The sequence below is a fragment of the Chenopodium quinoa genome, unplaced genomic scaffold (genome assembly GCF_001683475.1).
Source record: "Chenopodium quinoa cultivar QQ74 unplaced genomic scaffold, ASM168347v1, whole genome shotgun sequence".
NCBI classification, from domain to species: Eukaryota; Viridiplantae; Streptophyta; class Magnoliopsida; order Caryophyllales; family Amaranthaceae; genus Chenopodium; species Chenopodium quinoa.
The window spans coordinates 4,004,699-4,028,693 of record NW_018743977.1 but is presented as its reverse complement, the minus strand read 5'-3'; the positions used below and the strand labels follow the sequence as shown (position 1 = coordinate 4,028,693).

At 34.8% G+C, this 23,995-nt stretch overlaps 3 protein-coding genes across 5 annotated transcripts; 2 read left to right on the top strand and 1 right to left on the bottom strand.

Moving 5' to 3' along the window:
- The first annotated feature begins 2,192 nt into the window (after positions 1–2,192).
- Positions 2,193–4,167, top strand: LOC110689911. Its single transcript, XM_021866738.1, has 4 exons — positions 2,193–2,786; positions 2,968–3,033; positions 3,139–3,319; positions 3,401–4,167. Exons 1-4 carry the CDS (start codon positions 2,193–2,195, stop codon positions 4,165–4,167), a joined length of 1,608 nt encoding a protein of 535 aa, XP_021722430.1.
- A 1,456-nt stretch (positions 4,168–5,623) lies between these two features.
- Positions 5,624–6,884, top strand: LOC110689833. The gene has a single exon (XM_021866666.1). The coding sequence runs from the start codon at positions 6,029–6,031 to the stop codon at positions 6,629–6,631; it is 603 nt and encodes a 200-aa protein (XP_021722358.1). The 5' UTR covers positions 5,624–6,028; the 3' UTR covers positions 6,632–6,884.
- A 1,643-nt stretch (positions 6,885–8,527) lies between these two features.
- On the bottom strand, positions 8,528–15,797 carry LOC110689832 (protein OBERON 1-like). Of its 3 annotated transcripts, none has more exons than XM_021866664.1 (5): positions 15,645–15,797; positions 14,364–14,819; positions 9,708–10,264; positions 9,438–9,555; positions 8,528–9,356 (listed from the first exon to the last, which is right to left on the bottom strand). In XM_021866664.1, the coding sequence occupies exons 2-5, from the start codon at positions 14,776–14,778 to the stop codon at positions 8,944–8,946; spliced, it is 1,503 nt and encodes a 500-aa protein (XP_021722356.1). In that variant the 5' UTR covers positions 14,779–14,819; positions 15,645–15,797; the 3' UTR covers positions 8,528–8,943. The 3 variants fall into 3 exon arrangements, with proteins under 3 accessions (XP_021722356.1, XP_021722355.1, XP_021722357.1); XM_021866663.1 differs by having other exon boundaries at positions 14,364–14,809; XM_021866665.1 differs by having other exon boundaries at positions 9,489–9,555; positions 14,364–14,809.
- Positions 15,798–23,995: the final 8,198 nt, after the last annotated feature.

Here is a 23,995-nt window from a genome sequence, read left to right as displayed (position 1 = left end):
GTTAAACCAGGGTTAAGCAAAATAGGGAAATGACAAAAATGCCCTCTTTTATTTCACACAAGCGTCTGATTTGTATTCCCTCCATTTAATGTTCTCTCTCCTGCTTTCTCCCTCGTCATAACTCATCATCTTCTTCCTCTGAAATCTTTCCCATCAAAGGTTCATCGAGACACAAAAAAACACAGAGTCTTGAATGCCAGTGTAAAAAGGCGGTGTTATTCATTTTTCTTCTGGGTTAAAGTGAAGGGGGATTACAATATTTTTGATTTCAACAATTGCAAGTAGGGTATTCAAATTTGTGCTAAGAATCGGGGGTACCTGGTGAAAGATCGAATCTTTGTGCATCTCCTTTTCAAATAGAAGTTCAGGTATGCATGAAAAACCCTATTTTTTATATAATGTTTGCGTTGTGCATTTTATGTACTCTGTTTTGGCATGATCGTTTTGTTGCGTGTGTACTGTGGTTGTATGCAAGTATTATGCCCTAAATTTAAATAATTTTTTTGTTGTCTTGTTTACTGATTTTGTGTTATGGACCTGCTTGTCTGTGTTTGTGCTTGGAATATGGTATGGCGTTGGAATGAGTGATGTTGTGGTGTTGAGGTTGATGTGGTAGTTGAAGATATTGATACAGTCAACCTAGTTGACCTAGTGATTGAGTATTGGGATAAGGCTGTTGAGAGTAAAAAACCTATGGACTTGATAACTGATAAAGACCTGATGAAAATGTTTACTAACTTAAATGGAAGAGACCTTATACATATATGGATGGGTGAGGCTAATTCACCAAATGATTTACTGAAAGCTGCTAGGAGTTTGAGGGCAAGTAGAATAGCAGCTGATTTGAAAGAAAGTGTGGGACAATTGGGTCAGACAGAATGTGATCCTTCCAAGGGAATCCCTAGGAGAAGTCTAAGGCACCTAGAGGGTAGTTCAAGTCAACCTGTGATAGAGGATAAGAGACCTAAGAAACTAACCCCTAGGAGAAACACTTCATCTAATGTGACAGAACCTGTAGACCCTGTTCCTGAACATGTTAATGAAGGAGATGAGAAAGATGATGATGAAAGTGATGGTGAACCTGTTGAAAACCCTATAGTTGAAATATATAATGCAATGCCTAGTGATGATACATGGGCTGATTTGATGAGGGAAATGGAAGAAGAAAAAGAATACATGAGTAGGGGGAGAGGAAGAGGGAGGGGGAGACCTAGAGGGAGAGGTAGGGGGAGAGGTAGAGGGAGAGGTAGGGTTGGAACTGAGGGGGAAGAAGCACCTGTCAGGCTTGTAGGAGGTAGGATATGGCATAGTGGACCTGGAAGGGACTTGAAGGCATGGTATAGGAAGCAAATAGAGGATGCAGTAGAGACTGAGGTTGAGAGGTTGGCTAGGGAAAAGTATGAGAAGAGAGAAGAGGAGTTGAGGAATGAAGAGCTGAGGAAAGAATTAGATTTACCACATATAGAACAAGCCAAACCAGTGCAGGTACTCAGAAGAAGTCCTAGAAAAAGGTTCCAAAGTCAGACAGGAACTAGGATGGATGTGATTGCACCACCTCTGTCTGAGATGAATGTTATCACAAAGCAAGCTTCAGGGCCTTCTGGGGAGATAGTGACATCTTCTAAATCTTCAACAACATTTGGTAAGAGAATTCTAAGGACTACAGCAAGGAGGAAGGGATTGATTATTAGAACAAGTTCTGATGAAGCAACTGAACCCTCAAACCAACTTACTGTGAGTTTGGGTGGAGATGGAGCTATGCTGAGTGATGAAGGGGATGTAGGGGATGGAGCTATGCTGAGTGATGAAGGGGATGAAGGGGATGTGGGGCATGGAGGTGATGGTGAATTTGGTTCTGAAGAAGGAGATGATCAGGAAGATCTGAATGTAGATCAGGAAAATGAAGATGAAGATGATATGGATACTTTTGATGATATAGGGGCAATTGTTGACAACTTTGATCCTTGGGAAGGCCCTATGTGGGATAATGACAATGACTATGAAGATTACTTTGCAAATTTGTATAAAAATGGAGAGTTGTACAATGAGGAGGAGTTTGGCAAAATTGTCATCAAACCATGGCAATTATTTACAGATAAACAACACTTGAGGGATGTTGTGAGGGATTATTTCATACAAAGTGGGTTTTCAATAGTTATGATAAAGGCATCAAATATGAGGTGGACAGTTACATGATATGTTCTGATATTAACTGTGAGTGGAGGCTGCATGCATCTAGGCTTCCTGATGGTGTCACATGGGCAATCAAGTCCATTAAGAACATGGAGCACACTTGTTCTGGTTTGGAGGTGAAGAATCCAATGGTGTCTACCAATTGGGCTGCCAGAGTGTTGCTTGAGGATATAAGAGCCAATAATGATATATCTTCCAAGACATTGAACCAATTACTTTGGCAAAGATATGGAGTACAAATGTCTGCAAGTACTCTGTACAGAATGAGGTCAAAGGCTCTGAGAGACATTAATAGTGGCCATGACATCTCATATGCCCAGCTTCCTGACTACTGTGAAATGGTCAGATCAACAAACCCAGGTTCTGCTGCATTCTGTGCTTGGACACCCCAAGATTATATTGACAGGCCTTTACAGTTCCTAAATATCTTCATATCATTCAAAGGCTGCATAGATGGGTTACTAAGTGGGTGTAGGAGCTTCATAAGTGTTGATGGGGCTCACTTAAAGGGGAATTATGGTGGTGTCCTGTTATCTGCAGTGGCACTAGATGCAAACAATGAGCTATTCCCCTTTGCTTGGGCAATTGTCTCGGTTGAGGATACATAGAATTGGAAGTTCTTTGTGTGGCATTTGAAGAACTTGCTGAAAGATAGTGGGAGAGGGGATGAGTGGTGCATTATCTCTGACAGACAGAAGGTATAAAAGTTAACCTTTGTAGTTATTATCTTCCTTCACCGTGTCTTTGTCTTACATAAAACTTGTGTTTTTTTAGGGTATTGATGCTGCATTGACTGAGTTGTGGCCAAAGGCTGGAAGGAGATATTGCTGTAAGCACTTGGTAAAGAATTGGAAGAAACCATTCCCTGGCCCTTTGATGTTTAGCCTTTTCTAGATGGCTTGAAGGGCCTATTCTGAGTTCACATTCAGAAAGTCCATGGAGTAGTTGCAGAAGGTCAATCCAGCTGCTTTGATATGGTTGTCTAAAGTTGGCCCACAGTCAACATGGACCAAGCACAAATTCAATGAGGCTATCAAATGTGATGTAAACAAAAGCAACTTTGTGGAAAGTTTTAATGCCACATTGGGTACAGACAGAGCAAAACCTGTTCTGACTTTGTTGGAAGGTAACAATTTTCTTAGTTATGTACATGTAATATGCCTATATTTCAGAATGTAGCATTAACACATTTGCTTATGAATGTTAGGAATTAGGAGAACAACAATGGTGAGGATGTGCACAAGGAACCAAGCTTCTGCAAACTGGGTAGATGATGATATATGTCCAAATATTAAGGCCAGACTTAAAGTGATCACTAGAGACTCCAGGGGTTGTAGAGCATACCCCAGTGCTGATGGGTATGAGGTGACTGATGGCAAATCAGTGCTACCTGTAAACTTTGCTGAAAAAAGGTGTCTTTGTGGGGTGTGGCAGATTTCTGGAATTCCTTGCAGGCATGGAATGAGAGCCATCTTGCATGCAAGGCTTGATCCAAAACAATTTGTCCATGAATGGTACTCTGTGAGAAGGTACAAAGCTGCATATGCTGGTGGAATCAACTCCATCCCTGACAGTGATCAATGGCCTGACTTTGACATGCCTAAAATTGACCCTCCTACCATGAAAAGAGGTGTTGGCAGGCCTTGTAGAGAGAGAAGAAGGGAAGAAGATGAAGAAAGGAAGGGTAAGAGAAGCAAAACCATTAAGTGCAGCAATTGTCAATGCTTTGGGCATAACTCAGCTACATGTAAAGGAGGCCCCACTGCAAAACAAGCTGTTGCTGCTTCTGCTTCTACTAAGGGTAAAGGGAAGCAAGCAAATGTTGCTCCTGCCTCTGCAAAGGATAAAGGGAAGCAAGCTAAAGTTGGTCCTGCATCAGCAAAGGATAAAGGCAAAGGACCCATGTCCTATTTACAGCCTGGTCCAACACTGAGGCCACTTAGGGGAATTAGGTTCTTAACCCAGCCTCAGTAGATGAATGTCTTGGTTGTAATTAGTATAAGTAAATAACTGGAAACTGATTCTTTTGGGTACTTGAATCAGTCTATTTTGGGTATTTAGGGGGGGTACAAGGCATCTTAATATTTTGGATTGTGTACATTTGCTTAAGTTTGGTTTGTGAACAATTGCTTAAGTTTTAATCTGCAAGTATTTCCTTTATGTTCATATTGTATCCAGCTATATTGTATACTTCATTGGTACAGTTGCATAACATATTCACAAAACATAAGAAATTCAATTTCAACAAACATTCTGATTTTTATTTAGGTAGGATGATCAGTACATCATTCAACTACATAGATTGCCCTAAAATGAAACCCTAATTTGAACCCCTAGCCAATTTCCAATTGCCCTAAAATGAAACCCTAACTTGAACTAATTTCCCCCAAATTACCAATCTAGGGTTTACAACCTACTTAATCAAAGTACAGAAAAACCAAATTACAAAAATCCCAATTGCAATCTTCATCATCTTCTTCCCAAAGCCATCGAAATAACCTTCATCATTCACCTCATCAACAATCCTCATAATATTTGCTTCAGGAACCCATGCAAAAAAGTGACAAGTACTGCATTTGTAGTAGGGCTTGTCTGGATTGGAACGTGTATCAGAAAAACGTACATCGAGATACCTCTTAAATGAACAGTCGCAACAGCGAAGCTTGATTACTCGACCTCTTCCCATGGTGGCTGCGTAATATTGGATGGCGAAGAAGACAACAATGGCGGAAGTTGAGGGAATTAAGGGAGAAAGGGTTTTTAAACCCTGTTTTCTAACTTTTTGGGGGGAAAGGTTAACCATGGTTAACTTTATTAATGAATTTAAAGTTAAAAAATCATCATTAATGATATAATTAGGATAAATCAGTAAAGTGGTGTCATTTTGTATAATCCAAAAAAAGTTGGGTCACCATTGGGGTGTAGCAATAATAGGGGGTTACCAATGAGAATTTCCCATTCTTATAATTTACCAATATTGCAATTCTTTTAAACAGAAAAAGTATAGAATGTATTATCTTTAGATTTATTGTTTTCAAGACAATGTAATAGTTTGGCAAAATAAAGAGTTTTAACACTTGAGGAAAAAAAAAAATACCAATGAAGACAAGTGTAACACTTCTCAAAAAAAAAAAAAAAAAAAGTACTCTTATATAAAAGTTGAGAGACTTCAGATGCTAAATATCCTCACTGATAAATAAAATTTAAGGGTAATTTAAATTAAATTTCATTTATATCATTGTTTTATATAATTCTCTACACCTCAAATATAGTAATAAAAAACAATCAAATATTTGACATATTATTATGGATTCATAGGATGTAAAAAAAACCAATCTCTTGTGTTTTACTACCTCTATTACATATTTGTTGCAATTTTAGAGTATTATTTATGAGATATAAAATATTCAAAAATTGTAAAAAATATAAAACGGAGATAGTAATAATAGAAAACTATGGAGTAGAAATTACACCATAACTTCACAAACAACAAATTGACAATCGACGCGCAATAGTACAAAAATAATTAATTAATACAACAAAACAATCTTGTAACGCTACACGTTACATTCATGTCGGTCCCCCAATCCCCCTTTAAATACACTCCAAATCCCTAACCCTTTCAAATCACCTATTCTTCTCTTTCCGAATCCTTCCTTTTCCCTTTTCCCTTTTCCCTTTTCCCATCACTTTGATTCCTCCAACATCATATCCTCCAATTTTTGTTCCATTTTCTCCATAAACGTTAACAACATTTATCATCTCCGATTCCCCATTATTTTATAATCGCAACGTATTCCTTTTAAAAATTATCGTTTACACCCGCCGTTAGTTGATGATTCTATTTCACTACTTTACTCTAATTTTATTCCTCTTGGCCACTCAATTTATTACCCCCATCTTCACCATGCCTGAAAAACGCAACTTCTCTTCATTTTCTCTCTCCTCAAATCGATCACAACAACAACAACAACAATCTCCATTAATGGGTGTTTCATCAAATTCCAAGAAATTGCGAAGACTTCCTCATGTGTTCAGCAAAGTGTTGGAGTTACCATTTGATTCTGATGCCGATGTTGTCGTTGAAGAACGACATGATTGTTTTAAGTTTACGGTTGAAGATGATGCCGGTTTTGCTGGAGTTGGGTATAGTAGTGGCGTTAAAGCTCATGTTGTTGAGGTTCATCCTGGCATTACCAAAGTTGTTATTAGGAGTAGAGAGAATTTGTCTCGGCCGATCGTTGATGAGCTTGAGCTTGATGTGTGGCGGTTTCGGCTTCCGTCGTCTGCGCGCCCGGAGCTTGCCACCGCGGTTTATACTCGTGGGGAGCTTGTTGTGATTGTGCCCAAGAATGGTTGGGGTGAGATGGATAGGAGGGGCGGTGATTGTAAAGGTGGGTTTAAGGGTAATATGGGTAATCTTATTATTGTTCAATAATAGGCTCGTTACGGAGCACGGATTCTACCATGTACTCGGGTGCGCCTAGAGCAGGTGTAAGCTAATTGCTCTCACTTGTAAATGAAATATCTAATTTTTTTTATGAGGTAGAACTACTAAGTTTAAATTCCTTCATTTTATTGGGTGTGCCTTAAATGAAGTTGAATATGGGTAAATTCAAGTTTTTCTATGAGATAAACTTATAAATATATCTCCTGGACTCCCTCGTCGAGTATAGGACAACATTTTCTTACTGTTTGCCCTTTATATTTTTTTTTGAGGGAAAGATACAAATACTAAGGTTTAAATTTTAGTGGCAAATTATATTTGGTTAGTAAATTAATTTATACCGTAGTACATTAAGATAACGAGTAGAACCTCCAACTTTATTAATATTATCATTGACTAAGTTTCATGCTTAACTATAGATTAGGAGTTTCCTTCCTAAAGAGGATCTCCTAATGTTTAAACAAGTTCCAAGGAGACTAAGAATATAGGATAGTATAGTTCTAGATAATTTATGCAGTACATAATTAGCTATTTGAATGGATTTGTAAATCACACTTTCTGTCATACGCTTTGCTCATAGCCTACCTTCCCAAGGCCCTAATTTCATCCAAACACACTGACGTTTTCGCAACAATGTCAAGGAGAATACGTGTTTCGGTGTTTGCTACAACTTCAAAATAAAAATTCTGTAACACATTGTATAACCTAATCGGTCTATAGTCCTTGGCCAAAAGACACAGTTGATTACCTAATTGTTCATTTTCCCACATAATCAACGACATTTACACTAACAGTATTATCAAATCCTGTGATGGAAATATGGAATGCATACAGTTGCCTGAAAAATTGCATCAGCCCTAATCTCAATCTAAAAAACGAAAAATTCTACCATTATTATTATCAGGAAGAAGGTAAAGCAATTTGACCAGTTCAAAGTTATATCTCCGTATATAATCTATTAACTAATACTAAAATAAAACATTGCTGACATTATCAACTATTAAACTATCTTATATGTCATTCTCAATTCCCTCCAATTCTTGATGTCATCAATTATAAATGATTTTTTTTTTATTTTTTTATTTTAATCTACGCTTTTGACTTCAATGCATAAGTGTCTATAAATAATTCAATTAACCAATTTTCCCTCCTAAATTATAGTTTCGCATACCTAATTTATTTGATGTTTGATCATGGTTTCAATTTTTTTTTTTTTTATTTTACTTTTCTTACATGTAAATTATTTTTAAATCTAATTCTAATCTTCATATACAACGTAATGCAATAGACAAGAAAGATAATTCTAATCGATCGCACGGGAATAACTTAGTTAAACAAATAAAGAAGAAATAAGAAGGCTGTGCTTAATTAGCTCTTAATTACACTCAACGCTAAAGCCTTTTTTTTTTAAAAAAAAAAACACAGAATAGATAAAAGATAATTATATAAAATATTGAGTACAAAAATGTACTAAAAGGTAGGTATATTAGGCCTTGTTTGGTTCACATTATAAAATGGAGGAACTAGAAATTCATGGGAATTGATAAAATGGATAGTTGTTTGGTTGATATAAAAATGCAGAAATGATGGAAGTGGAATTCATGGGAATTTCAATTTCCCACAAAACATGGGAGTAAATTTCCAAGCTCCCCCCAGGTAAACCAAAATTCATGGGAATTTCAATATCCCTTATTGCAAACCAAACACATTAAAGAAATTCCTAGGGATTTCATTAAGGAATTAACTTCCCATGAAGTATAAATTCCTATGGGAATTAAATTCCCACATCAACCTAACAACACCTAAAAGTAAAATGAGGATAAAGTGGAATAGTCGATAAATTTCCTACAGTTTTACAACATACAGGTCCTAGGCAAAGACAGCCTATTGACAAGAAATAATTATACCTTCCATTAAAAAAAAGAAAAAAAAAAAAAAAAAAAACTCAGACCATCCCAAAGATTACCTACTGTGACATGTTACTCATTATGAGCCATTAATGCAAGTCATTTGACTACATAAGTGGCTAATCTTTTCAATAGGGAGGGAGTAGTAATGATGAAAAATAATCAAGAAACAAGCACATAAGTACATGCGAGTACACAAACACGAAAGAAGGGTATAAAAGAAGAGAGGGTAGATTCAAAGGCAGATGTGAAGTTTGTTAATCATCCAAAAAAATTTCAACAGCAATATGAACAGTCCTTCGATTAGGAGCTCATTGGTGGAATCTCACCTTCTTCCTGGGGTTGAAGAACAGAAAAGCAGAGATGACAGAGTTGAAGTTGGTGTGAATTCAGATGTCAGTCTTTGCGATCCAGATCAAAGTGTTCCTTTAGAATTTCTTTGGGAGTCTTTCCAAATCCATTGGCAACCTTTTCCATATCTCTGAGTTTGCCGAGCTCATGTTTAATATGCTCTTCTCTGGCTGCAATAGATCTGAGCAAGGCATCACGATCCTTTGATGGTGAAGGCCGTAATAGTTCTAACTTATCCTTGTAAACTTGTTGATAGAGGCTAAAAAGGTGATCTTTTTGAGCATGAAGCCTATCATGAGCAATACTAAATTCATACTCTTGCGACCTTTTAAGTTCCTGAAGAACTTGAGTAATTTCCTCCTCCAATTTCAGATACCCATTTTGATACAAAAGATCATCTTCACCTAGGTCTGTGCATGCAGAGTTAGAATGATCCAGACCATCCAGTTGTCCTGCTCCTGCAAATGGAAAAGGAAAGATATCTCTATTTAACAGAAAAGGTAACTCACTGTCAACTTTTTTGAGCTCTAACAACTCACCATTCTCGTCATAGGAGCTGAAATGATAATGAATTTGAGATATAGATTCACCTGTGGGAATAGGTAAAATGTCCACTTCCACTTTCCAGACATCTTCCATATCATTCCCAACTTTTAGCTGTTGTCGGAACAGTATAGTCAGCTAAAGCAGCAACTTGCAAGTCAAAAGAGAAACGAAAACCTTACCACACCCCCCTCACACCCCCCCCCCCCCAAAAAAAAAAAAATTAAAAATAAAAAATAAAAAGTTTCCCAACAAATAATACTCGCCTTTTGCAAAATGGATTCGATACGATTCAGCAGTTTTTGTGAACCTTTTTTCTGTGATCCTCGCAAAACACAGGCACCAACACTTAACATCTTGTCAATCTCATCCTGAGATTCAATAGATTCACACGTCTTCAAAAGCCTTGTGATATGCTTAGTCAAATCAGTCCGTGTATCACAACGTCGACAATAGTATTCAGTGTCTAGCCCGACACTTCCTCCAACTGTCCCAGCCATATACGATCTGAGAGCACAGTTAATATGAGCCGCATGACCACATATTAAACCATCACTTACTGTTGCGTCACATCTGATAAAACTGTAGCCACCAGAGGCTATATCTATGGTTTTGCAACATAGTATACAACAACACTCGCGACAAAAACTAGGTTCGCTGCAGCAAACTTCACAAGATTGGGTAGCTGCAGGAGACATCTGATCTTCCAGAAGACTAGAACAAAAACTGTTACCAGCCTTACAACCCACAGCACCAGGAGGCAAATTAGAGGGAGACTGCGCTGCCATCTCTTCAGATGATATGCGGAAAGAACCATGTTCATCTTCAAAACCAAAATCAACACAATGTTAAACAATGAACAGAAATTAACTTTTACAGCCCAAAAGTTAAAATGGTTCCACCAGAGATAGTCAGAAATTCAGAATGTGTACCATCTACAAAACCAAGCCAAAGTACAGAATCCTTAATTTAAAAAAGTACCATAACAAGTTTCATATCTACATCATAAGTCAAACATCAAATCAACTACCTTTTTTTTTTTTTTTTTTGGAAAGAACATCAAATCAACTACCTAGAATACCATAAATGGGGTATATGGATCATAAATCAAATCTTGAACTCAAATCAGACAATTTAAGAAACTTTAGGAGTTGAAATGAAGATATCTCGAAAGGCTCTCCATCTGTTTCAAGATGCAAGAAGTTGATGTTTATATTGTGTTTTAGAGTTTCTACAGAAAGGAGTCTTATCTTTCGAAATCCTTCTATGATTGAACTTTGGCATTAAGTCTTTAGTTGATTTAAATGTACTCGATATGTTTATATATTTTGGTGAGCAAAGATACTTCTCTTTATCTCCCTTGTTGGGAAGTTGCATATTAGTTGCAACAACAATACTTTTGGCAATGGTTTCTCTTTATCTCCCTCTTTATCAGAGTTATCACATGGGACTAGCTTTTTATCTCTCTCTTCTCTCCAAAAAGAAAATTTGCAACCCTGTATGTTTCAATTATAAAACATGAAGTTTCAGTTTTGAAGAATCCCAAAATCTAATGTTAAGAGTCATGTGTGGGCACGAGGAAATCAAATTAAACGCTACCATTCCAAAATCGGGAAAATCATTGATGCAAAGGTAGCGTTAGCATAAGGTGAGTGTGCAGTAAAAATGGAGTGACATTAAATAGATATGAATATAATACGATAATGAGTGAGCTGCATATTGATGGTGACTTATAATGGAGATGGGGAGACTTTTACAGAATATGGAGTACCTGATCCATTTTATTTTATATCCCATTCTTACAAGCCTATATTCAAATATCAAGATAAGTTATCATAATGTTTTAATGTTCTCTTCTTCAACGCTGAAGATATATGTCCTTATAAGGCACACTAATGAGTAACGATATATAACACCTTTATCGAAACAGTAAATAACTCTAAACTGGAGCTCCAGAAGCTCCGTTAAACTCTCATACTGCATGAGATCTGAATATGTATGATCACTCTTCTTACCGTTAAAGACACTGGCAGAATTCAGCCTCCATCACAAAATGTTCAGCTATGAAAGTGAATCTATTGCTGGCTCTTAATTAATTTGCGTACTATTATGAAAGATACACATTTGGTCATTGAAAACAATTTGAACATGCAATAACCACATTAATGCCAGCCACAGTTTAAACCAGCCTATATCTCAAAATTATGAAGTTAAAGAGGAATCCGGTTATGTCAAATTTATTTCAAGAACATGTACAGACTAAAGCTCAAAACATTATCCTATCAACTAGCATATTGATGACTGAATCAAGCTTAACATGATAGCACTGAAAGATCAGTGCAAAAGACAGAACACAATTGAAGATTCTGAATTTGGATAGAAGAGAGAGAGGAGATAAACTATATATTTGACCATTTTACTTCGTATATAGTAGTTTTGTAACATCATCAACACTCCTCTCCAACACATTCGATCAACCCTCCAATTTTCTTTATGGGGTATCCACTTATTCAAACCAAGAATATCTTAAATAATAAAATTTTAGAGCAGATTGTAAGATTTTTTTTTTTTTTTTTTGGCAAGTAATAGAAATAAGAAAAGTAGCATGGCAATACAGAACAGCCTACAGAACTCAAGGCAAAATAAGTTCTGATATGTTTAAAATGCTACTCAATTCAATTCAAAAAAGTTCAAACTGAATTATTCAAATAAGTAGACAAAACAAGTCCTGATAAATTCAAATAAGTCAACATAAGTTGAACAAAACACACCTTAAAAGATAGGGGCATGTTCTATTCAACTTATTTTGACTTATTTAGACTTATCTGAGCTTCTTTTGACTTATTTAGACTTAGCTAAACTCCTTTTTGAATTGGAAGAACTAATTTTAACTTTCTGAATTCAATTAGAGCTTATTTTGACAATTCAGAACTCATTGGAATCCGTTGTAGTTGTGAATTACGTAGTAGCTTATAACTTCCTCTTTTTTTTTGGCTGTTCCATTTTGACTAGGCAAATTTACACACACACAACTTTGACCCTCAATATCTTTGATTGTGTAATTATAAAAATTATATATATTGAAAATATATATATTAATACGAATTTAACAAGACCCAACATAGCTATGTTTTACATTATGTATAATTAGCAAATGATGGCCAAAGTGAAGCAGGTGAATAGTGTCGGAAGCCAAAATGGAACAACTAATTAAGGAATATAGCTTATCACATCGTATAAGAACTTAATTTCTTATCCGAATTTATTTGATCTTTAACCAATCTAAATTATTTGAACTCATTTAATTTTATTCAAGATATTATAGTCTCTCCCCTTTAAATTAATTGCCAAGTTTTTCTAAAATTATGAGGACCGTGTTCACATGGATGCGTTCCAACTTCCAACTCAGGGCTTAGGATCGATCTAGTACAAATTTACAATTACCCGTCAGATTTCCGTAGCAATGCTAATAGGCTTCTAACTAGAATGCAATAGTGGGGGTCAGAGCCGTCTGACCACTTCCACAAAGATAAAGACCTAACCTACTTCACAATAGATAAGAAGTATAAAGTAAGAATAGTAAGACATTTAATACAGCCTATTGTACTCTTTCGACATTATTAAAATGGAACATAGTTGAAATACTGATATCAACAACAAGAAATCAGTAGGTGTCGCATATAGTTAAATATCTATATAATTAGGCATCAAGGGAGATAATTGTTTCTAACTGTAGACCTAGGAAAATTTCACTACTTCATCAAAAAGTAGTAGTATATGATCAAATTTACACTTTAAAAGAAGCTTGTAAGTTTTAAAATACCCCTTTTGGACTTCAATGAATAAACACTGAAAATTCACTTATTTACCCCTAATCTCCATGGTACCTTGTTAGTCAATATTTTTGATGTATAATACAAGTGAAGACCCAACATAAAATCATAGCCCAAACAAACATAGGAAGCTAAAGTACTTCCTCCATTCCAATAATATTGAAACAATTACCATTTAAGAAAGTTTCACAAATATTGCAAAATTACCATATATGCACATGCTTTCTCTCTACCTCTCTCCTCATCACATGGGTCCTTATCTTTATTTCTCTCTATCTCTCTACTTATCTTAAATTCCGTGTCTTCCCCTTATTGCAATATTGGGGGAATGGAGTAAGTAATTGTTTAAAATTCTAAAGAGTAACTCAAATATTCAATAAACAAATAATTGCTTAAAAAGCAAGTATAACAATAAAAAACTCAAACAAGTGTCTTCTTATAATTTCTTTTCAAAACTTTACTAGGGAGTATATAATAACAAGAACTAATGCTTTCATCACATCAGCCATACCGAGTTATATTAATGAGACAACGAGTAAAAATGTACCACGAAATACAGCATAGATGAATCCTATCAAGCTAGCATTTAGTACACAACATCCTTGGATGAAGATTGACTTATTGCTTGTTTGATTGACATAAAAAGGTCTGGGAAGTGGAAAGCTATGGGAAGTTTGGTTGACAAAAAATATAGGAAGTGCGCTAGAAGTTCAGTATACCACAAAGTAGAGGAAGTTGTTCCCCTAGACCTCCCTTAGGTAAGTAGAAGTTCCTATTTACTTCCCATGATCAACCAAACAATTTTGGCACTTGCTAAGAAATGGAACTACTTGGACACGCTTTTACTACTTCCTACATTCAACCAAATGACCACCTAGTATTTGCTACCGAAACCAAGTAGCAATAATCTGAAATTATTATTCGCATGCTCACCAAAGAAATAGGTTAAAAATTAAACCCAAAGAGACCCACAGAAAAGAGCATATAACAAAAAAAGGTGCACCTCTAGGTAATAGAACATATATGTGATTGGCTAAAAGAATATTAATATCAATTCCAAGTGCCCATTTACTAAGATTAAATGCTCACCTTTCAACAAGTATGCCTGCTTTGAAGGAATCTTCCAACTAAAAGACGAAAAGAAAGCATTGACATTAGTACCGGGGAACCTTGCTCGAACATATTGTTCTATTGAAAGCTTGCTTGCGAAACCATCCCTCTTGCGCCTAGATTTCTGGAAACGCAAAGGAAGATACAAGTATCTGTCAAGATAATATCCAGAAGCAGCTACTCTTCTGCCAACCCTCCAACCCCATATATCACCAGGGCTTGGCCAATTTACAGGGGCATATGGAAGACCCTCTCCCCCTTCTTGTGGCAATACCGGCCAAAGAAGCAAACCATTTTCCCTTATCTCAGTAATACACCCATTGCTAGCATCAGCAATATCAACTTCCATCAACTCCTCTCCATGTCCCGAGGCATCTTCTTTTTCACAAGTCATCTTGACACTGTGAATGATACTTCACCTAATTCTGCAAGAATCTAAGTTAATTTTAAAGCATCAAATAATATGTTCACAGGAGCATAACTTATATATGAAAGTGTATAGTGAGAGACAAAGTACATAACCCTGTTAAAATGACAGGGACAAGTGACTTAAAGAGGATTTATCATGAAGTGAAGAGTAAAGAAAAAATTATCTTTGCTCACTTTCTCATTCAATTCCATATCATAACAAAAAATCGATGAATGATATTCTCAGTTCAACCAATAGGAGCTTAAATAAGTATACTAATTTATGTTACTTGAACTCTTCATTACACCTCGAGTATCCTGTTAGACTCTCGACACTTGGACGTGAATAGGACAATTAGAGACTTTATTTTAGTTCAAGATCATGGAAAGGTTTTACAAAATAGACATAGTCGAGTTAGACACTTGGACATGTACCCGTGTCAGATACTAATTCAGTGCTTATTTTTACTTCAAAGATCAAACTTAAAATCATAAACCAACGAGGATGCAAATAACAAATTAAAAATAAAAAAAAAACAAAAAAACCATTAAACCATTCAAATCAGTCATTATTCATCCAGGCCCGTCCCTGAGGCAGGGCAGGAGGGGCGGCAGCCCTGGGCCCAGGGAAAAGAGATCTGTTTTGATAGTTGAATCATAACATTAAAGTGTTGTGCAATACATTAGCAACCAAATTTGATTTAATTATCTCATAATTTTAGGAATATTTGATTCAATTATCTCATAATAATTTTAGGGATATTTGATTCAATAGTTCAGATTTTGGAACCCTACACTAGATTAACTTAGATTGTGAAATTGAAATGATGATAACAAATACAAACAACTTACCTCAGAAGCTGCTTCAATGGGGGATACAAGAACTAGATACAATGGAGAACGTCGACTGCGCCTCAATGGAGAACGTTGAGTGCGCTTCAACGGAGGGAGTTCTGAGAGAGAGCAATTCAATGGGTTGGACGCTTGGAGCCCTATTAAAACCCATGACCCGCCCATTTATTAATGGGTTAGATTCGTCTAATAAATAAATGGGCTGAGTCTTTATATGATCGTCCAATTATGGGACAGGGTAGACCTTTTAAGGGTTGAGAGTAAACCTGTTTTAAAAAGTACGGAGTATTAGTTTATATTTACACTTCCATTTCTCAAATACTATCTTCACATACCAAAACTAGTATAATTTGTTTGTAAATTATTTTTTATTTTTTCTTTAAATTTTGAAAACGACTGAAATAACATTAATTAAACTGAGTTTACAACAAACGAAAGGAAAGTATGGTAGCATAAGTCAATTACAAGTTATCATGTGTTAAATGTGGTTAGGATGAGTTTCCCTAAAAAAAATGTGGTTAGGATGACTCTTTTGTCGTGGTCATTATGGAAAATTAATTGTGTCATGTGAAGTGTGAACTATGCAATTGTAAGGTAATGTTACCTTTGAGGTTTTGACATCAGCTGACGATCACCTACATTTTATTATAAATGCAGTTGCAGACTAGTAAGTGTAGAATTGTATGAGTTGGTTAGTGATCTGTGTAAAACAGAAAATTATTAGTAAATAACTTTGGAAGTGACAACTTTAATACTTTTTTTTTTTTTTGAAAAAAAAACCATCTAGATCAACCGAAGAAATTTTCAAAGTGCGAGGAGGGATTACATCACTCCACACCCGTTGGCCAAACTCCCATGGTTGAAAGTGAGTCAATTTTTGTGCTACATTATTACCCCCTCGCTTTACAAAAGACCATGAAACACTAGTAAAATTAGAAGGATAAAAAAATCTAGAATATCCTTTATAATCAGATGAAAGGAATTAGATCCATACAAACGCTTCCTCATTGCCTCAATCACCACCAGACTATCATTCTCGATCCCAATGCAGCTCATACCCTTGTGTCTCGCAATCTTCATGCCCCAAAATACCGTTTTCACCTCTGCAATCTTAGTCTTTCATTTTTTACTCCACTACACCATAGCTCCCCAAGCACCACCCCCTCACTATTCCTACATACTGCACCCAGCCCCGTCCCCACCTCCTCTAAAACACCAGCATCAACAATAATTTTAACCACACTAGATGCGAAGGAGACCCGCCAAAGAGACATTGTTTCCACCCCTCCATTCCTCATGTTATTCAACTTTCCCACCTCACGCCCCTTCGAATTAATCTTCAAAGCATAGGCAACAATTTGCTCAATATTCGGATTTTCACCCTCAATCATCCATTTGTTCCTTGTGCCCCACATAGCCCAACACGTGGTAATTAAACTCACCATATCCTCCCTAAAATTACCAAAATAGTGCTTCCACCAATCACCCATACTACAAAGAGAGTGAGACAAAACCATAGAATAATTGCACTTACTCCAAATTGCTCGAGCTAAACTGCAATCTTTTAATGCATGCATGACAAACTCTTCATCTCTCTGGCAAACACCACAAGCTAGTAGCCATGGCACAAACTAGCTACAAAAAAAATTAGCTTTAAAATCTTATGTGGCCTAAAAAGCTAATTTGCTAATTAGCTTACCATTGGAATTGCTCTAATACTCCATCTGCTCCTTTTATTGGATACATTTTGACTTTACACCCTAGTGTCCCAACCAGTCCAGCGAACACCCACCCAAACCCTAACTCTAACTCTCGAACCCCACTTATGTGGCGAACTCTCACCTAAACCCCAATCCTTACTCTCAAACCACACTTATGCGGCGAACTCCCACCTAGCCCTAACCTAGCCGATCGATCGAACCCACACAACTCTCACCAGCCTAGTCAACACGAACCTATGACCGCCCAGCCCCCACACCAAACCCGACACCCCAATCTTTTTAAAAAATTATTTATTATAATTAAAATTAAAATTAATTTTTTGTATTTAAAGTTAATATTAAGCTATATTTTGTTTTTAATTAAGTCAACTAGTGTGTACCTCGGGCAATGCCCCGAGTTGGTAGTTTGTGTACTTCTTGCTTTAATTTAACATTTATGTTCAACTATTTGTATTGTTAGTGTGCGTAATGATTCGGGCGTTGCCTCGAATGTCACTTTTTGTTTCACATCATATGTATTTATATTCTAATCTTGGGAAAAATAAATGAATTATATTACCTCTAATTTACTTAATAAATGAAAGGAATATACAATATTATGTGAAACTTGAAACATTAATAATAGTTGGCTGAGATGGTAAATGTATTATTGGAGGTAATGAGTTCGAATCTTGTTCAAAGCATATTTTATTTTGTTAAGTAAAGTGGCTTTAGATGATGACGTGGCATTGTGACATAGCACACATACTTTGACCGTTCCTTTAAAAGGAACGCAAATTGGAAGATCACCTAAAGTTCAATTAATTATTATTTATTGATGATTACTAATTATTTATTTAAGTAAATTATAAAAATATGATACTTAATTTTTTTTTAACAGATAAATCACAAAAGAAGGTCAAAAAAGAAGTGTGAATAGTGAAAATGTGCAAATGGGGCAATTAAAAAAAGGGAGAAATTATTTAACAAATTATATAAAATTATTTACGAATTAACAAATTACATAACTATTTAACAATTATAAAAATAAATTGGGTTTTTCACCATATACCTCTGAGTTTTTTGTTTATTCACCATATACCCTTGAAATTTTTCAAATTCACCATATACCCCTGAATTGTTACAAAAATTCACCATATACCCCTTATGACAACAAGATGAGTGGAATTTGATTAATTATGCATCGAAACTACTTTAGATCTCTCCCCTCATCCCCGAAACCACTCCTCTCCTTTTTCTAACCCCCAAAACCACTCTAGATCTCCATAACCATATCCGTATGATTGATTTTGAGGATGAGAAATGGAAATTTGTGATTGTTTTAGGGGTTAGAAAAAGGGAACATGGGTGATTTCGGAGGTAGGAGAATGTATTTAGGGGTGGTTTTAGGTCATAATTAACCCTAATGACTGACGAAGTTAACAATCATTAGTCATCAAGGGTATATGATGTATATTTGTGAAAACTCGGGGGTATATGATGAATCTAAAAAAGTTTAGGGGTATTTGGTGAATAAACAAAAAACTCAGGGGTATATTTTTTAATTATCATTTTGCCCTAGGCCTCCAAAATGTCAAAACCGTTTATGTATTCATCTTCTAAATCCTAGCACATAACTCACATTATCTTAATATTACCATTTACAATAATGGTCACTTATTAAATAAAATGATAGAAAATCTGTTTTGATGAAATGACTGTAAATCAAGGAAATTAATACTTCGTAAGACATTTTACATTAACAACCAAATGTGACTCAATTATCAAATAAGCTTAAATAAATCACATAACACTCTTCTAGATTGAGAATATCAACGTAATTGCACATAGATAACAACAAAATCGCAGTTTATAAGCGTTCACAACTTCAGTAATTATAATCAATAGTTCAATAGTCCATCTTAGAAGAACCCTAGATTGACAGTAGAATTAGTGTGAAACTTATAAACTCTAGATTGATAAATTGGTATTCAATGAATAAACAAAGAATTTTTTTTACCGTTGTTTTGATGGAGAGAAAGCTCAGAAGGTGCTTCAATTGTAATACCCTGGAAATTTTATTCTTTTAAAAATACTCATTTTACTCTAAATAAAACCCTTTTTGGAAATAACCAAAATATTACCGCCACGTAATAACGGCTAAGGCTAATTTTCAAAGTCATACAGCGACAACTTTTAAAATAAAAGTTGATTTCACAACCTCAAAACAAAAGTAAAATAAAACATTCACAAGTTGGAACCAATTCAAACATGACCCTTCTTAAATACTAATTAAAAATAAACACAATATTGTTAGTCTATAAACAATAACCAATAATTCAAAAATATCAAAAGAAACATAACAAGTAACTCTCTGCACTCTATCCCATCATGCTCTTCATGCTTCAAGTACCTGTTACTTCTTCTTTATTTCAACCCTCTACTCACCATATAAAGGGGTCATAGTAGGGCCAATCTAAAGGAAAGCCAAACACAAAAGTACGAATCAGCAAAGCTGGGTACATATGCACCACACTAACATGAATATCCTAGCATCAAAATAAAAATAATTGAAAACTGCTCGCCATACAATCACAAGTCAACTTACCTTTGACTCATAACTAGCAATATTAATTATTAATAATTATTTTGAATTACGCATCGAACGAGTTTCCTTCCTTGAAAATAGGCCATTAAATATTGAGCTTCCAATCAGGGAGCTACCCCAATTTGCACCTACTATGTCACACTTGTGACAGAATTCCTAGGCATAAATAATAAAAGAAAGTACAGCGTCCTGTACTCCTGTAGAATCTATGGTTAAAATTAAAACCCCATAACTCCCCCCATATGTTCATACTCAAGGTATATACGTTCCAAGAGTTTTAGTGCGTATCCTCTTACACTTTACGTGATTTACCAATTTAACATGTGATGACTCCAACCAATCAATCAAGAATAAACATAGCAACAATCAACACATACTTTCAATTCATTCTTAAATTAATTAGTGAGCACATACTATTTATTTTAATTAGGGTTCCTTGCCTAGTTTTGTGCACAAAATTGCACGATTACTACCTTGGTGCATAAAATGCACTACTAAACTTCCTTGACTCGAACTCAACTTACATAAGCGAGTAAATAAATAAATTAACTTCTTGACTCAACACCAATAATAAATGGGTGAGAAATAAATTCATGAATCAGTCTCAATAATTCTAACTTTAACTCTTTAATTCATATATAAGCCTTGCTTATTAAATACATGCCTTCTTGATACTTGAAAATAAAACATACTTCCACGATTCATACATACTCAACTTGTATCATGCCTCAAATAACATATTCACATGCTTGTATAACAATTCATGCTCAACCAACATCAATTCCAAGCATATAACCAACCACACATGCTACTAATTCATCACTTAAATCATACTTTACAATCCTAGCATGATACTACACATACACAAATATTCTTGTGCACATACGTACCTTGAAAAATGCCTAAACTCGGCCACATTCACTAGAAATCACCTAGCTCGAAGCTTCCTACAAATAAGAATACATAACTATAATTAATCCACTATTCCCACAAATTTCCAGCAATTATAATACACTTTAAACCCTACTAATCAACCCAATTTAATGATATAAAAGCCATAAAACCTTTTTTTTAAGTGAGTACTTCAAATCCTTTCAAAAAGACTTAATTTTTACGACTTAAATAAAATTCCAGCATACTTATATAATATAAAACATCACTAATAGACTAAGAAATCATATTTGAATCATTAAAACCTTTTTTCCCTTTTATGGATAATCAAACCCTACCTCAATAATTACAAAGTAGTGTGCATAAATAAATTCCAGCATTAATTTGAGGGCTTTAAACTCATTAAAAACATGTTTAAACCATTAATTAAACAACAACAACCTAGAATCAAACCTTAACCATAAACCATAAACTCCCAATTTCTAGGGTTTGTAAATTGGGGTTTTGATTGAATAAAAATCTGAAAATTATATGAATAATTTAACAACATCAAATACCTAAAATTAATACCAAAACACAATCAAAATCATGCTTTGAAAATAACAAAACAATAGAATTAAATTAGGAAGAGAAAAGATTTTTTTTTTCTTTTTGTACCAAACCGCAAAAGAAGAGGGAAGGAGGAGAGCTAGAGGGCGGTGGCGCACGGCTGCTGCCGGTGCTGCCACTGCTCGCCTGTGGCTTGCTGGTGGTGGTGGTGGCGCCGGTGGTCAACGTGCGTGAGGGGGAAGAGGAGAGAGAGAGGCGTGGGAAAGAGATAGGAAAAGGAGACGAAAAAGAAAGAGAAAAAGGAGAGAGAAAATAAAGAGAAAACTTTTGGAGTTTTTGTGAAATTTGACAATAATGATTTTAGAGTGAAAAATCTTGATGTTTTGAAGTATTTATACTCTCCTTTTAAAACAAAAACTTAAATACAAAAGTGTCATTACTAAATCCTATTTCCCCGTAACTCCTTCTTTTGGGGCCAACTTGTTGGGCTCTTAAGTGTCCTTAATTTCCCAACAAGTTAATCCAACTATTTAAATAAAGATGACCTAATTCAAAACACTTTTATTCTTTCAATTAATGACTCAAATTATTTTATACGCACTTACATAATATTTAAATAATTAATTTCTTTTAAAATGAAATGAATCATTTTAATTTATAAAATAAATAATTTATATATATATAAATATTATAGAAATACAGGGTATTACATCAATGGAGGAGATAGAGATCGACAGAAAGGATTGCAAAGTTAAAGTCGAAAGCTTCCATTAGGAAAAAAATATATATATAATTGATGACACGTATATAAAGTTAATGCCAAATGGCACATATTTTGTACTACTCCGTACTTAAATAATATCAATGGTCAGTATTTATTTTCATTTTCAGTTTTATTTTAGTGACAAACAAATTTACAAGATAAAAATGAAATGAGAAAAAAAAAATGTATTTTACCACCTTGAAAAACACAACCTTTTGATTTATGGAGAAACCTTTTATTTTTTTTTTAAAAAAAACCTAGAGTTAATTACACAAAGGGTCATATGGAGTACCTATTTGGTTTTTTCATCATTTGGGTAGGATTTTTATTTTATATTATTGAGTATGTGTGTGTGTGTAAGGTTAACTGTGAGTTTAAGCGTATATAGTTGTGAAAATCGGGTTGAGTACCCAAAAGGTGAAAAAACTAAAAATAAATTAGGGTCCTTTAACTTAACTCTTATATTTCAAGACCCATCCGACCATTTTCCGACTTAGGGCCCCACCTTCTCTCCTTTATTTCCACGATTTATTCTACTACACTAATGTATCCCTACTCTAACCTTATTCATTGAATTCTTTCGTTTAAACTCCCCATCATTAAATCCCCTTGTCAATTCGTTTAACCTCCCTTACATTGAGCTTAATTATTAGGGTGTCAATTCATTGAACTTATCTCTCTTGCCTCCTCTCTCATCTTAACCTCAGTTTTGATTTTTCAACAATTGAAAATCCAGGTCTTAAAATCTGGATATTATCACAAATTAATACCAATTTCAACCATTGATGTACACATTATGTGAAAGTAAGTATATCTTTAATTTTGCACAAATACCCAGATGATTACACTAGCTGATCCATAACAATCAGAAGTAAATAGTGTTATAGACTTTGGAAAAACAACCAATTAAATCTAGAGAGAAAAAGAAAAGCTTAACCAAAAAAATTAGAAGTGCAAGAGATAGTAAAGGAGAGAGATCGAAAAGAGAAAAAAATAGGGCTACTGGAAAAAAGCTCGAGGAAGGGGGTATAAGAGAGAAGGAAAAGGGCCCCTAACATTGTCAATTAAACAATGATTAACTAATCATATAAAAACCTAACATATAAGATTAAGTTGCAATTATTGTTCAACTTTAAGAAATTTTCAATTTCATTTACATGAATTCTAATTTCCCTTACCACTCAAATTAACTACCTCATACAACAATTTAAGCATTAAATGAACAATTCACTACACATTAAATAGCAAATAACATGCTAATTGGTTGGATTGCAATTCACAATATATACAATGTGATTTGGGCATGAAATGAAAAAAATAGGTTGTTCTTCAAATGCATTTTATTAATCTTCAATCTCTTCGAATTACCTTTTTGAACGAATTATTGAAAGGAATTTTCTAACCATTTCATTGAATTGTTGCATATTTATGGAGAATTTGGAAGAACGTTGCTTTATAAAATGAAGGAAGAAAAAAAAATCGAGGGGACAGTTTTATAAAAGGAGCAAATTAGCCGTCATGTGGCCCCAAGTCAAAAATATGGTCGGACTCGGACAATTGGTACTTGAATCTAATTCCTTTAAAAAAAAAAAGTTTAAGGAATGATAGTTATAATAAATAAAAAAATAAAAAATAAAAAAGGTGGTCAAATAGATGTTTTTAGGGGTGGTAAAACACAAATTTTCCTAAAAACAATCATGGCGTGTTGAATAAAGATTAGTGTATATAACATGATATTTTATGTAATTATGTACTTTGTAAAAAAACTGAGTTCTGATTTTTTATTTTTTTTCGTGAATCCCCGTCATAACTTTTACATTTCCCAAATTTATAAAAAACG

What these genes read in the sequence shown, in the direction of transcription:
- LOC110689911 (XM_021866738.1), top strand. Translation starts at nt 2,193, where the DNA reads ATGATATGTTCTGATATTAACTGTGAGTGGAGGCTGCATGCATCTAGG. An exon ending in TTGCTTGGGCAATTGTCTCG is followed by an intron (nt 2,787 to 2,967) that starts GTTGAGGATACA and finishes GTGTTTTTTTAG; the next exon opens with GGTATTGATGCTGCATTGAC. An exon ending in GATATTGCTGTAAGCACTTG is followed by an intron (nt 3,034 to 3,138) that starts GTAAAGAATTGG and finishes TCCATGGAGTAG; the next exon opens with TTGCAGAAGGTCAATCCAGC.
- LOC110689832 (XM_021866664.1), bottom strand. Translation starts at nt 14,778, where the DNA reads ATGACTTGTGAAAAAGAAGATGCCTCGGGACATGGAGAGGAGTTGATG. An exon ending in GCAGGCATACTTGTTGAAAG is followed by an intron (nt 10,265 to 14,363) that starts GTGAGCATTTAA and finishes TTGGTTTTGAAG; the next exon opens with ATGAACATGGTTCTTTCCGC. An exon ending in CAGCTCCTATGACGAGAATG is followed by an intron (nt 9,357 to 9,437) that starts GTGAGTTGTTAG and finishes TTCCATTTGCAG; the next exon opens with GAGCAGGACAACTGGATGGT.
- LOC110689833 (XM_021866666.1), top strand. Translation starts at nt 6,029, where the DNA reads ATGATTCTATTTCACTACTTTACTCTAATTTTATTCCTCTTGGCCACT.